Source organism: Brachyhypopomus gauderio, chromosome 1 (genome assembly GCF_052324685.1).
Source record: "Brachyhypopomus gauderio isolate BG-103 chromosome 1, BGAUD_0.2, whole genome shotgun sequence".
Taxonomy (NCBI): Eukaryota; Metazoa; Chordata; class Actinopteri; order Gymnotiformes; family Hypopomidae; genus Brachyhypopomus; species Brachyhypopomus gauderio.
The window spans coordinates 50,402,031-50,415,451 of NC_135211.1; the positions used below are offsets into that span (position 1 = coordinate 50,402,031).

Here is a 13,421-nt window from a genome sequence, read left to right on the forward strand (position 1 = left end):
TTCAAAAGACCGAATACCTTTGAACCACCTCAAAAATTGGCCATTTTTTCTTGTCCCACACATTGGGTGACCAACTCCTTTGCCAAATTTAACAATTAAAATAAGCTCTAAATAAATTACTTCCTTTTGTATATTGTTGAAATTCATCTCCTTTACTTATGAAAACAACTTATTTGGTCTACATTGTATTGCATGTCACAGTTTTTACACTATTAAGTTGTGTCCCACAACATGCGCGCAACCCTGTTACCATAAGGAATTTTATCTGGCAGAGAAAGGGTTAAAAATCTTTGTGTACTAGCACAAAGGAATTTGCATCACAAGGACATTTCCTGCCCACATGGCAAGAAAAATGGTAAGTGCTCTAACAATTTTCAAGGTTTTTTTCCAAATATGTTTGTCCAAGTTGTGTGTGTCACTCAGTGAATGCAACCCTGTTCCTCATATTGTAAGACTAATATTGAGTAGAGTCAAAATTTACTTTATATACTTATATAACCATATTTGTCCTTGATCTTGTATACATAGCTAAATTTTACAGTGAGCATCTGTTCCTGGGGTAGACCACAACTTAGCCTAAATTTGCAACCCTGTTAGTCGCAACCCTGTTACTGCATACCAATTTACTGCACACCAATCTAATAAAGAAAAAAACTTCTTCCATATCTGAGATTGACGAATCAAACTTTTTGATAGTTTATAACCTGTAGATTATAAATATATGATTTAAAATGATCAAATTGAAGATCAAATTTTCAGAAGTTACCACCCCTGAAATGTACCAAAATCCTGGAATGACCCAATTACAGTTTCAAGCATTTTTAAGTAGGCTACTTTAGCCTAAATTCCAGCACTTTTCAAACCTGGAACACAAAGCAACATTAAAATTCATCAGGCAAATGTTCCTTCCACTGTTTTTGAGGGGCGTTTTTTTACACTACCACATCGTTATGGACAACACAGCACAAAATGACGTAAACGCGCTCGCGCTCTCACAGGGTCAGAGCGTGCAAAGTCGTGCAAAGTCGAGCGCAACGGTCAAACGCAAAAGCATAACTGAGCCAAGAAGAAAGCACAAATATTATTTTTACTAGGGAAAATAAAAATAGTAACGCACAGTTGCTTGGATGAGTAATCTGATTACTGGACTGGAAATAGTAGCGCGTTATATTACTCGTTACCGAAAAAAGTGTTAAGATAAGAGTAACACGTTACTAAGTAACGCGTTACGGACATCACTGCTGATCAGTCATGTAGTGTGAAAGCCACAACAACCGAAAGACTCACGATTACTGCACAACCAGTCGTGTAGTGCGAACGGCACAAAAGCCTGACGACTGAAAAGTCGTGTAGTGTGAACCTGGCATTAATTGCGGTCTCTTGGCATCACTCCAACTCCTAGAATTTTCTCTCGAGGGACACCTTTTAAGCAACATTTAGGGGCGTGACTGTAGTTCCCCATGAGTTGCTATTCTGGTGATCATTGGACTCTGATTTATGAATATGCATAATCTCTGCCCGGACAGGAGGTAATCCGAGAAAGGAGAGAGAGAGGAGAAGGTACAAGAGGGAGAGAAGGGGGGTTTGTGACCCTGCCCGTCTCTCATAGATTTAGTTAATGGGAGATAAAAGCAGACTATTACAATTTCAAGACAATTGGAATTCCCATTGAAATTCCCAATTGAAATTATTGTAATACATGAATATGCATGTGATTATATAACCACAGTGTTAGAGCCATAAATAAGAATTTGTATTTGTTTTATTGTTTGAGTGTTTTTTGTAATTTTTGTATTATTTCATGAAAGACAATAATGTCAGTTTAGTTGAACAGCAAATTTACGATGGGACTCTTATTTTGATAGCCTAGAGCAGGGGTGGCTAACCCGCGGCTCCCCAGCCGGTCCGCGGGCTCACCTGCACAAACAGTGCAGGTTTTTCGTGGTGCGCGGTTAGTTTACAAGCCTAGCGAGCCGCTAATACTTTTAAAACCGGCGTAGTGGAAAACACGCATTTGACTGTCTTCACAGCTAATAATTTACACTCGTTGTTGAAATTGTTCAATTCAGAAGTACTTTGTTCTGGTTCCATAAGGCTGGGAAGCTGGATATTGGTTCCACGCATAATTATCCCTTCCTTGGTTGAAAGGTAGTCAAGTTCGATGTCTCTAGACTGCATTTGCCGAGCTGGTTCCTGTAGGCTGAATTCCAATTCCGTGTACAGTTCAGATTTGGAGTTAGAAGGATTTCTGAAATAATGCATCTTTAGTTCTGGGTGTTAACACAAGAATTCAAGGTGTTATAAACTGGGGTCAAACCTTGGGGAATCAGATAGGCCTGTGATTTAGGTTTACGAGTGTAGACCTTTCCTGCTCTCTGTGCTCTGTGCACTCCTGAGAAGAGTTGATCCTGGCCAGAGAACGGTCTTTCTTTTACTCTCAGACGATCAGATAAGTTAAGTCTTCCTAAGCTTTTTGGAGAGGAGAGCCATTAGGAGTATGAATTCCTTGGTGCTTGTTACCGAGCGAAGGACCAGCGTTTATGTTTACATACAATTAAAGAGCTGTGGATGGGTTAGTCTCTTGCCTTCCAAGGTGAAAGTAATCCACTTTGTGATTTTGCAATGTCTTTGGCTGTCTCCGCTACACTGGCAAGAAAGGAATGTGATTTCCTTATGAATGTTCCCGAAGCCAGTCATAGGGGAGGCATATGGGAGCGTCAGATACGGACAACCAGAAGCTTGATGAGCTCTGTCCTTGCTCAGGCTAAAGGAAGACTGGATGACTCCTCATTAAGAACGTTCTTCTGAGGCCATGTTTATAGTCAACAGTCGCCCGCTGACAACAAACACCCTCGCTGATCCCAAAAGTATTGAACCCTTGACACCCAATCACTTGCTTATTATGAAGCCTATGACACCCCTTCCACCTCCTGGAAGGTTTGTTCAAGAGGATCTGTACGCACGGAAAAGATGGCGCAAAGTGCAGTATCTCTCAGAACAGTTCTGGAGCAGGTGGTGCCGAGAATACTTAGCCAACTTTAGCCTTCGTCAGCAGTGGCATACAACCAGACGAAACGTGCAAGTTGTAGATATAGTCATTGTTAAGGACGAAAACACTCCTAGAAATGAGGGGCCACTAGCTAAAGTTGTTGAGGCACAGGAAGATGACGATGGTCTCGTAAGAAAGGTGAAAATACAAGTAGGCCAAAATAAGTTGGGAGCAAAAGGTGAGCGCTTAACACAACCTTCTTGAGGGTCCAGTTCAAAAATTAGTTGTGTTGGTTGAATGTTATTCAAAATAGCTTGACATTAACATAAATCAAAGGAGCCAATCACCTAATATAATAACATTTGATGAAAATTATGGTTTGAGTTTGAAGTTGTTGAAAATTACAAGTTTTATTTCTTAGAATATTGTGAAAGCAAACCTTTGTAATTTTGGTGGCAGTGTAGCGAATGCAGTAATATAAGCATTTTGTTTGTGTAAATGTATTCTTTTTCTTTTAATATTCATTCATATTCATTTCATTCATTCATTCATATTTGTATATTTCTTGATTATTATGTGCACATTATTTGGAGAATTGTTTAATATAATTACCAATTTAATTGTTTAACATAATTAGTTTATACTTAACCTGATTGTGTAATTTGTTTATAACTTGTGTATTCATCTGTATAATTAGTTTTTGTGTAATTTGTGTGTTAACGGGCCGCCCAATGGAGGATGGGTTCCCTTTTGAGTCTTGGTCCTCCCAAGGTTTCTTCCTATTCCCCACCATCTAGGGCAGACGTACTCAACTGGCGGACCGCGGTCCGGATCCGGACCTGAACGCAGTCCTGTCCGGACCCAATCTCATTCCTGATTAACTGGATACGGACAAAAAAAAACATATTTATAATTTATGACGGGAGAATTCATTTTAAACCGGAGCATTTATTTCAGGGCTATTGAAAAAACACTCCGTCACGAGTGTTACGTTCAACGCCCCCCCCCCCCCCCCCCCCCCCGCACAAAAATTTACGTTCGCCAACCCCGCCGCCCCGGACCTCAGGTCACAGTTATCTGCCAAAATTAGACCGTGGAAAAATTTAGTTGAGTACCCCTGATCTAGGGAGTTTTTCCTTGCCACTGTCGCCTTTGGCTTGCTCATTAGGGATTTGGACCCATAGTATTGTTAACCTTGTAAATTCTGTAAAGCGCTTTGTGACAACATGTGTTGTGAAAAGTGCTATACAAATATATTTGATTTGATTTGATTTAATTAATAACATCGCCTAACCATGTCAGCAGTGAGGTCATCAGTTGGTCACGTGATGCACTTGGGGGGAAGGGATGTAAGTTTCGTGAATAGTTAGTCGATGTGTGCAAGCGGCTTATAAAAGGACAAAGAACTGTGAAGAAAATTGACTTCTAGCAATGCCTAACCTTCTGTTTGGAGGTGCACACGGTATGATCATTTGAGTGAAATATTCTGGTGTCTGTATGTGTGTGTAAATTAGGTTGAAGAGCATTAGCGTTTTATGTAATAATTTGTTAAATAATTCATAGACCGGAACATGATGTTTTCGTTGACGTGTATTGTATTTTATTTCAGTGTTCACGGTGGTCTTGGAAGTTGTGAGACAGAAAACGTCTGTAATAAAATTTTAAACCATCAGTCAGTGCGTGGCACCTTTTTCAATTAGTGAATAAAAGGTTGGAATTAGCTATAATAATTGCTTCTCATTTCTACCTGTTGCCTGTTCCATTTGCACAACAGCAGGTGAAATTGATTCACAATCCGTGTTGCTTCCTAACTGAACAGGGGTGAGTTTCCCGAAATGTTCTTAGCGCTAAGTACTTCTTAACCTCATACGTTTCATACGAGGTTACAAAGTACTTAGTGCTACGAACGTTTCGGGAAACCCACCCCAGGTTGGTGTCACAGAAGTGTGGTTGACTTGGAGTAACATTTTTTTGTTTAAGTGTTCCCTTTATTTTTTGGGGCAGTGTATTAACCTTCTATCATTAAAGCCAGTGCCCAACCGTTAATGGTAGAAGAACATTAACCTGTTTTCATGTCACACTGTGAAGGGCCTGAATGAGCCAAACACCACCAATGTACTGAGAAATGGGAAATAATAAACAGTGTTTGTGTATATCATTGTGTGTGTGTGTGTGTGTGTGTGTGTGTGTGGCTGCCTGTGTGCACAGCTTCATTAACTCTACACTAATGACCCTGGTTCAACTCATTCTATCCTTCTGTCCTTTTTATCTTTTTGTTCTTGGTGTAATGCCGTAGTCAGTCCTTCTCCTGTTACATGTGCGCCACCTTGTAGCTAACTGATAAATAAGTAGACTTGTAGCAACATGGGAGTATATTGACAGGCCTATTTTATTATTTGTGAGAAAGTTTCATTTTAACTTGTGTTAAATCCATAAGAGTAAAAATTTGCATTAACTGTACCTCAGGGTGTAATGGTTCATGGTTTCGTTGACATCAAAGTTTGGACATTATAGTTCGGTATGAATTCAGTTCAACAGGAAAAAGGCAACAGAACTTCCTAAATGCGTGAGACTAAGTTTCTTTTCAGTTACTTTGAACAAAGAGTAGTGCAAGTTGCATGCATTGTCCTATAATGTCCCTCCAAGGTAGTTGGTACATGTGTTTAAACTCTCATCATTCATAAAAAAAGCCAAATAATTACACATCTCTACTGAATAGAAGAGCTTGAGTGAGAGTAAACAGGACTGTATAGCAAGATAAGCAGAGGTGATTATAAATAGCAGAGGAACAGGTGTGTGTGTGTGTGTGTGTGTGTGTGTGTGTGTGTGCGCGCGTGCGTGTGCATCAATCAATCAAATTTTATTTATATAGTGCTTTTTACAACAGTTGTTGTCACAAAGCAGCTTTACAAGTGCCGAGTCCTAGCCCCCAGTGAGCAAGCCAAGGGCGACAGTGGCAAGGAAAAACTCCCTAGTTTTTGCATGAGGAAGAAACCTTGAGAGGAACCAAGACTCGGGGGGAACCCATCCTCCTCTGGCCGACACCGGTCACCATGACAACAACAACAATTTAAACAGAAAGAAATAAAGAAAAGGAAAAGATGTAGTAATGTCCATCATGGTGTAGGCTCATCCGGTCAGGCAGTAGGTGGCTGGCACTGGATGGATCGCTTGTCTCTCCTCATCTCATTTTTCCTCGAGCAGGCGGGCAGCCATGTGGAGAAAATAAAACAGGGAAAATTAGCTCTGTATGAGGACATTTACAGGACAGATAAAATTAAACACATTTCTAGAGTGTGGCAGCAACTCCGGCATTAAGTTAAACTATTACAGCCTAGCTAAAAAGGCAGAACCAGAAGGTAACATAGGCTTGGGGGCATTCTGAGACAATGGCATCCATCCACTGCCCTGTCAACAAACTCGTGACCACGAGCAGTGACAGGACGACAGCACCAGCGCCCCAGTCTACCATAAAACCCTTCGTCTATGAACCCCTGGATCTGTACCTTTATCTAAGGAGGGATAATAATTATCAAACGCTAAACCAAATAGGTGGGTTTTCAACCTAGACTTAAAGACTGTGACTGTGTCAGAGTCCCGTATGCAATTTGGAAGGTTGTTCCAAAGCTGGGGGGCCTTATAAGAAAAGGCTCTTCCCCCTGCTGTTACCTTATTAATTTGTGGAACTAATCAAAGACCAGCACCCTGTGATCTTAGTGGACGTGGGGGTTCATAGTAGGAAATAAGTTCCTGGAGGTATTCAGGAGCAAGCCCGTGCAGTGCTTTATATGTTAATAATAGAATTTTAAAATCAATACGGAATTTAACTGGGAGCCAATGCAGAGCTGATAGGACTGGTGTAATATGTTGAAATTTTCTAGTTCTGGTCAGAACTCTGGCTGTGGCATTTTGAACTATTTGAAGTTTATTTAGATTCCTATTTGAACATCCTGACAGTAGTGCATTGCAGTAGTCTAATCTAGAGTTAACAAAGGCGTGCACCAATTTTTCTGCATCATCCTGTGATAATGCATTTCTTAGTTTGGCAATGTTGCGGAGATGTAGAAAAGCTATCCTAGTAGTATTATCTATGTATTTATCAAATGATAGGTCAGAGTCGAGTATGACGCCTAGGTTTTTGGCTACTGTGCCAGGTGTAATGGGGTAGCCTGTGAGATTAAGCATTAGATCTGGAATTTTCTGTTTTGAGGCCTTAGGGCCCAGAAGGAGAACTTCTGTTTTGTCCTCATTAAGTTGGAGGAAGTTTAGAGACATCCAGCATTTAATATCTCTTACACAGGCCTCAATTTTTCTTAAACTGAGTTTGTCATCAGGTTTGGCTGATATGTAAAGTTGAGTGTCATCTGCATAGCAGTGAAAATTTACACCATGTTTGTTTATAAATGTGCCCAATGGTAGCACATATAATGTAAATAATAGTGGTCCTAAGATGGAGCCTTGCGGGACCCCATATTTAACTATTGTACGTTTGGATGCAATAATATTGAGCTCTACAAACTGATGGCGATTTGTCAAGTAAGAGTTAAACCATGAAAGGGCTGTGCCTGAGACTCCAACCCAGCGTTCTAACCTTTCTAGCAAGATTCTATGATCAATTGTGTCAAAAGCTGCACTAAGATCGAGAAGCACTAGCAGTGATACATAGCCTTGATCAGAAGCAAGGAGGAGATCATTTGTTACTTTGACTAATGCTGTTTCAGTACAGTGATGGGGCCTAAAGCCAGATTGGAACTTTTCAAATATGTGATTCCTATGGAGATATAGGCATAATTGCTGGGCAACAGCTTTTTCTATGATCTTAGATATAAATGATGTGTTCGAAATGGGTCTATAATTAGATAGCACAGTCGGATCAAGATTTGGTTTCTTGATCAGAGGTTTAATAACTGCTAATTTACATGATTTGGGCATGTGACCTATTGTAATGGATGAGGTAACTATAGTTAGAAGAGGTTCAGTTACTGCTGGTAATACCTCTTTTAATAACTTTGAGGGAACTGAGTCTAGTGTGCAGGTAGTACAATTTAAGGAAGAAATTATTTTCTCTAATTCTGATTTTGGGAGTGGATGAAAAGCATCAAGTTTTTTCTCCCGGTATGTAATTTAAATCAATTTTAACCAAACTAGATGACTTACCAGTTGTATTGCTAATAAAAGGTTTTATATTTTGTCTAATATTCTCAATTTTATTATCAAAGAAATCTATAAATACATTACTAGTGAGGTTTACTGGAATCTGAGGTTCTGCGCCTGGTTGTTTTTTTTGTAAGTTTAGAAATAGTATTTAAAAGAAATCTAGGATTGTTTTTATTTTTCTCAATCAGTGAGGCTAAATATGCTGAGCGTGCTTTAGTGAGTGCCCGTTTGTATTCAATAATGCTATCCTTCCAGGCACAGTGGAATACTTCCAACTTAGTAGATCGCCATTTACGCTCTAATTTACGTGCTATTTGTTTTAAGTTTCTAGTTTGGTCAGTGTACCACGGAGCGAGTTTTTTAGATCTAGTCTTTTTATATTTGAGTGGAGCTACTATATCTAGAGCTGATCTGCAGGTATTCTCTAAGCAGTCGGTTAGACTATCTAACTCTCCTGGATCGGATGGCGAGTGGGCTAAAGCAGTTAAATCAGGGAGGGTTTCAATAAACTGTGTTGCTGTTGATGAATTTATCGAGCGCTTTATACACTGCCGATGAGACGGGCGGGTATTTATGTTAAGGTGAAGATTGAATTGGACTAAATAGTGATCAGAGATTGCTACGGTTTGCGGAAGTATATTTCTATTATCTACGTCGATACCCAGCGTTAAGATTAGATCTAGGGTATGATTTCGATAATGTGTAGGTCCTACTACGTTTTGTATAATGCCGACAGAGTTCAATATAGAAGTAAAAGCCCTTGTCAGTGGATCCTACGCATTATCAAAGTGTATGTTAAAGTCTCCTACCATTATTATTTTGTCACTACATACTGCTAAATTTGCTGCAAAATCAGTGAAATCGTTTAAGAAATCTGAGTAAGGCCCTGGTGGTCTGTATACATTTGTTAGGGAAAAGGCACTTTTATTTACGGATGGACTAATTACATTAATAGACTGCATCTCAAATGAGTTTGAGATATCTAGGTATTTCTGATGAATTTCTAAACAATCACAATAGATTATACATATTCCTCCTCCTCTGCCTGACAATCTAGGTCTATGTATATAACTATATCCCACAGTAGTGGCTTCGTTTAAAGTTAAATAATCACCAGATTGAATCCACGTTTCAGTTAGACATAGAATATCAATTTTCTGGTGAGTTATAAGTTCATTTACAAAAACTGATTTTGAGTTGAGTGATCGAATATTGATTAATCCGATTTTGAGATCGGTCATATAGGTATTAATTGGATGTGAAGTCTGAATATTAGTTAAAAACTTAGGACGGACTATTCTCTTATGATTTAGTTTAACCCGGGGCACAGACACAGTCTCAATCCTATGGGAACTTGGTGACGCCTCTAGGCAGCTCGCAGACAGGTTTAGCCTGTTAGTCTGCGGCCTGGTCGCGACTCTGGTTAGTCAGCAGCTCCTAGTACTACACTGCCCACTAACTAACAGACTACGGGCTATGCTGCAGGATAACAAGGCTGCGCCATCCCGGGTGGGGTGGACACCGTCCCTGCCTAAAAGACCAGGCTTGCCCTCAAACTCTTTCCAATTATTAATAAAGCCCACTTGATTTTCGGAGCACCACTTGGACATCCAGCGGTTTAGCAACGTGAGCCTGCTGTATTGCTTATCGCCACACCGCATTAGGATGGGGCCAGAGCAGATTACGGCACCTCTGACTGCCACAGATGTATATCGTTGGCCCCTACATGAATGACTATCCTAGAGAATCTCCTATGGGCTAACAGTCTAAGGTTGCCACTAATGTCCAGCGCTCTGGCTCCCGGTAAAGAGCTGACTGTAACCGCTGGTGCCCCTACAGGAATAGCGACTTTCACGTGCCGAACTATAGAGTCTCCTATGACCAGAGTCTGTGAGACAGGCTCCTCAGCGGGTGTAGCACTGAGCGGGGCAAATCTATTGGACACGTGAACCGGTGAGTGGTGCTCTGGTGGGCTAGCGCTGGCGTTAGCGGTAGCTGCAGCCCTCGCTCTCCGACTACGCCGCCGAGACGTCACCCATTCGCCCCGCTGTGAGGGCTCTATCGCCGGAGTCGCGGAGGCGCTAGTTCTCCCTGGCGGCGCTCTAAGCTTTCCACTTTTGCCACGAGAGAAATAACTAAGTTGCACCTCTCACAGATACTATCGCTATTACTGTCGGTGGCGAAAGGGTCTAGACTAAACATGCCACACTCCGAACAAGGAAACAAACCGACACCAGCCATGAATGAATCAAAACACTTACCGTGTCTAGCCGATATATAAACTTACGCTAGCTGATTTGTGAAGGCAGAAAGTTGGTCAGCGGCCGGAATAAAACCTGTAAAATTTATCTAGGAAGGCAACAAGTAAAAGATTAGCACGTAAATAGATTATTATACTTTAGAAAACAATTTCAAAATTCGCTCCGCAACAGCGTCGGCAGGAAGCAGCGTCGGCAGGAAGCTACAAAATCATACCAGACACTGAATAGCTTCAGTGTCCTACTTACATGATTAATATATATAGCATACCTGTCAAGTTTTGTATTTAAAAATACGAGACATTTCCCGTATAAGACATAATCGCCTAATTTGCATAAACGGTTTGTCACGTTGAGGACCCCGGCCCCTCCCTTTTGGGCGTGTGTTAACGTGGTCCACGTGCTTTGTCTGCGTCAGTGGATTCCCGTGGTTATGGTTATGTCGAGTGATAATATGTCTCACCTGTGAATCGTCTCGTAATCACATGGGGCTAATGTGGTTTGTCTATTTAATGTGCGCTCGCGCAGTGTCCTGTGCTCGTCGTTGTCTAAGTCTACACGTTTCAGTGTGTATGTGTGAGTGTTTATCGTGCGCTATTGCGCAATCGTCTCATAAAATTAAAAGTGACCGTCTGTCACGAAGGAGTCTGTGTCTCATCCTTCACCACGACCCCAGCATCACAGAACGATGAGCCATCAGAGACACGAGAAATGCCAGGCTACGCCACCCGGCCTAAGAAGGCGCTTCGCCCCAGCAAGCGGCACCACCGCTCTTCCTCCTCTCCCCCGCACCGCAGAACCCCGCTGACTCGGGAACAGCTGATGGAGGACCCAGAGTGCTCTTATCTGCTGTGTCCGGCACGGGAGACCTCCATACCCGAGTTGGCGGAGGAATACCGCCGGACAGGTGTGCGGGTGTGGGAGGAGAGGCACCCCGCACCTTCCCGGGAAAGCTCGCCCATACGAGTGAGCGTTCCCAGAGTTCTACCAGGCATCGCCACCAGAGGGCGAGCTTGGAGAGGAGGAGGACTTATGTCCTATGAAAGTGTTTGTATGTATTGTTTGCTGTCTGTTCTGTGTGCAAGACTCCGTTCCAGACTCTGCTCCAGACTCCGCTCCATGTCATTCTACTCTGCACTATATAAGGCCCTTCCCAGTACTTCCTAGCGAGACATTTTGCTCCTTGGTTGTGTTGTTAGTCGGTAGTTGTTAGTATTCTGCATTTATATACATCGTCTTGAGAATTTGGTTTTGACTGCTTTTTGTACTCGTTTATGCTTTTGCCTTTGCCCCTGTCGGATTGTCTGCTGGTTGTAAATTTTGTAAATATTCTGTGTTGGTGGTGTTCTGGTAAGTAGGGAGTGGCTGCCATTTTGTTTTGGGTTTGGGTTTGTTTGTTTGTTTTCTGTTAGAGTAGTTGGTGTTTGGTTTATTTTATAGTTCAGTTCTGTTTGTTATGTTGGCCTGGGCCACTCCTGAAGCTAAGACCAGTTACGTGTATGTATATGTCTTGTAAATACGATTTCTGTATAATACACCTTTAACCACCCACTCCTGTTGTCCCATCATCACTGATGACGGTGTTTACCGTTCTCATGAGGTGGGTCCTGTGCTAGCAGTGAAGCTGAAGGAGCTAGAGCTGGAAAGTAAGATACAGGAACGCGAGGCAGAGCTACTGAGAGTCAGGGGGTTGCAAGTGGAGGCTGACAAAGAGATTACCCTGAAGAGGTTGAGTATGGGCTTGGAGAAACCTATACCTCATCCTCGGAAGGTATCCTCACCAGCACCAGCTCCCCATTCTCGCGTGAGCTCACCAGTCCCTATGCCTCGTTCCTCACATACATCTACCAGTCCAGCATGCCTCGTTCCTCACATACATCTACCAGTCCAGCAAGCCCAACCGTGAATACTGCTTTTGATGTCAGTAGACATATTGGCCTAGTTCCTGTGTTCAGGGAAAATGAGGTAGACACTTATTTCCCCATTTTTGAGCGCATAGCCACCACACTTAGTTGGCTACAGAGTCTTTGGTCGCTGCTGCTACAGTGTAAACTTGTAGGAAAAGTGCAGGAAGTGTGTTCCTCTCTGTCTCTTGAACAGAACTTAGATTATGACATTGTTAAATCCACTATATTGAAAGCATACAAGTTAGTACCTGAGGCCTATCGACAGAACTTCAGGCGTCTGGCAAAAACCCAGAGCCAGACCTTTGTTGAGTTTGCTAGAGAGAAATCTCTCCTATTTAACAATTGGTGTTCAGCCAGCAGTGTGGCAACTCTCGATCAGCTCAAAGAGCTTGTGTTGCTAGAGGACTTTAAGAATTGACTTCCTGAGAAGATGGTGTAGGGGTTATACAGAGTGCATTCCATACAGGACTGCCACCTTTGGGGTGAAGTCTACAAACCTTCTCACTGACTGATGGAACTCTTACCCTGTTAGCATAACCTTTCCCAGCACACAACAAGCTGCAAAATTAGACTAAACATGCCACACAAACACACTGATATAACTAAAATACAAATGGTCAGTTTTATCCCATTGCTATGGGAACCTCTTGAAGTAAACCACCATTTGTTGCCCCCCATGGTTTTATGGAGGAGCACCAGATCCTGCATCCCCCACAGGAACACATCCGAGCACTCCTACAATGGTGGTGTTACGTATGGCTACGCCCCCTCTCCTAGCTGTCACTCTGGGTTCCCTCGTGTCTGTTTTCCTTGCCCATTGATCCCGCCCTGCTTGTCTGTAGCCCCGGTTTCTGTCTGTCTGCCGTGCCCGTGTCATCATCGTCCTCACCTGTGTCTTGTTAGTTCTGTGTTCATATAGTCCCTGTAATTCCCCAGTCTGGTTATCTGTGGTTTTGTTCATTCGGTTAGTTCGTGTTCCTGTACCCATTCTTTCGTGTTTCTGTGTTCATGCCTGTTATCCTGTTATTCGTGAGTACTTGTGTTCGCTGCCCTGTCGCCCTGTGTTTCTGTTACCTGGTTCTATCGTTTTGTTTTTTCGTTCTGCCCGTG

General features: G+C 42.2%; 1 protein-coding gene across 1 annotated transcript in view; it reads left to right on the plus strand.

Annotated features, from left to right (window-relative positions):
* Positions 1–12,729, plus strand: part of LOC143526051 (uncharacterized) — a 37,261-nt gene extending 24,532 nt beyond the window's left edge. Inside the window, exons 6-8 of the mRNA XM_077020634.1 lie at positions 11,202–11,370; positions 12,005–12,175; positions 12,505–12,729. Coding sequence (XP_076876749.1) covers positions 11,202–11,370; positions 12,005–12,175; positions 12,505–12,729 — 565 coding nt within the window. The remainder of the gene's footprint in view (positions 1–11,201; positions 11,371–12,004; positions 12,176–12,504) is intronic.
* The last annotated feature ends 692 nt before the right edge of the window (positions 12,730–13,421 follow it).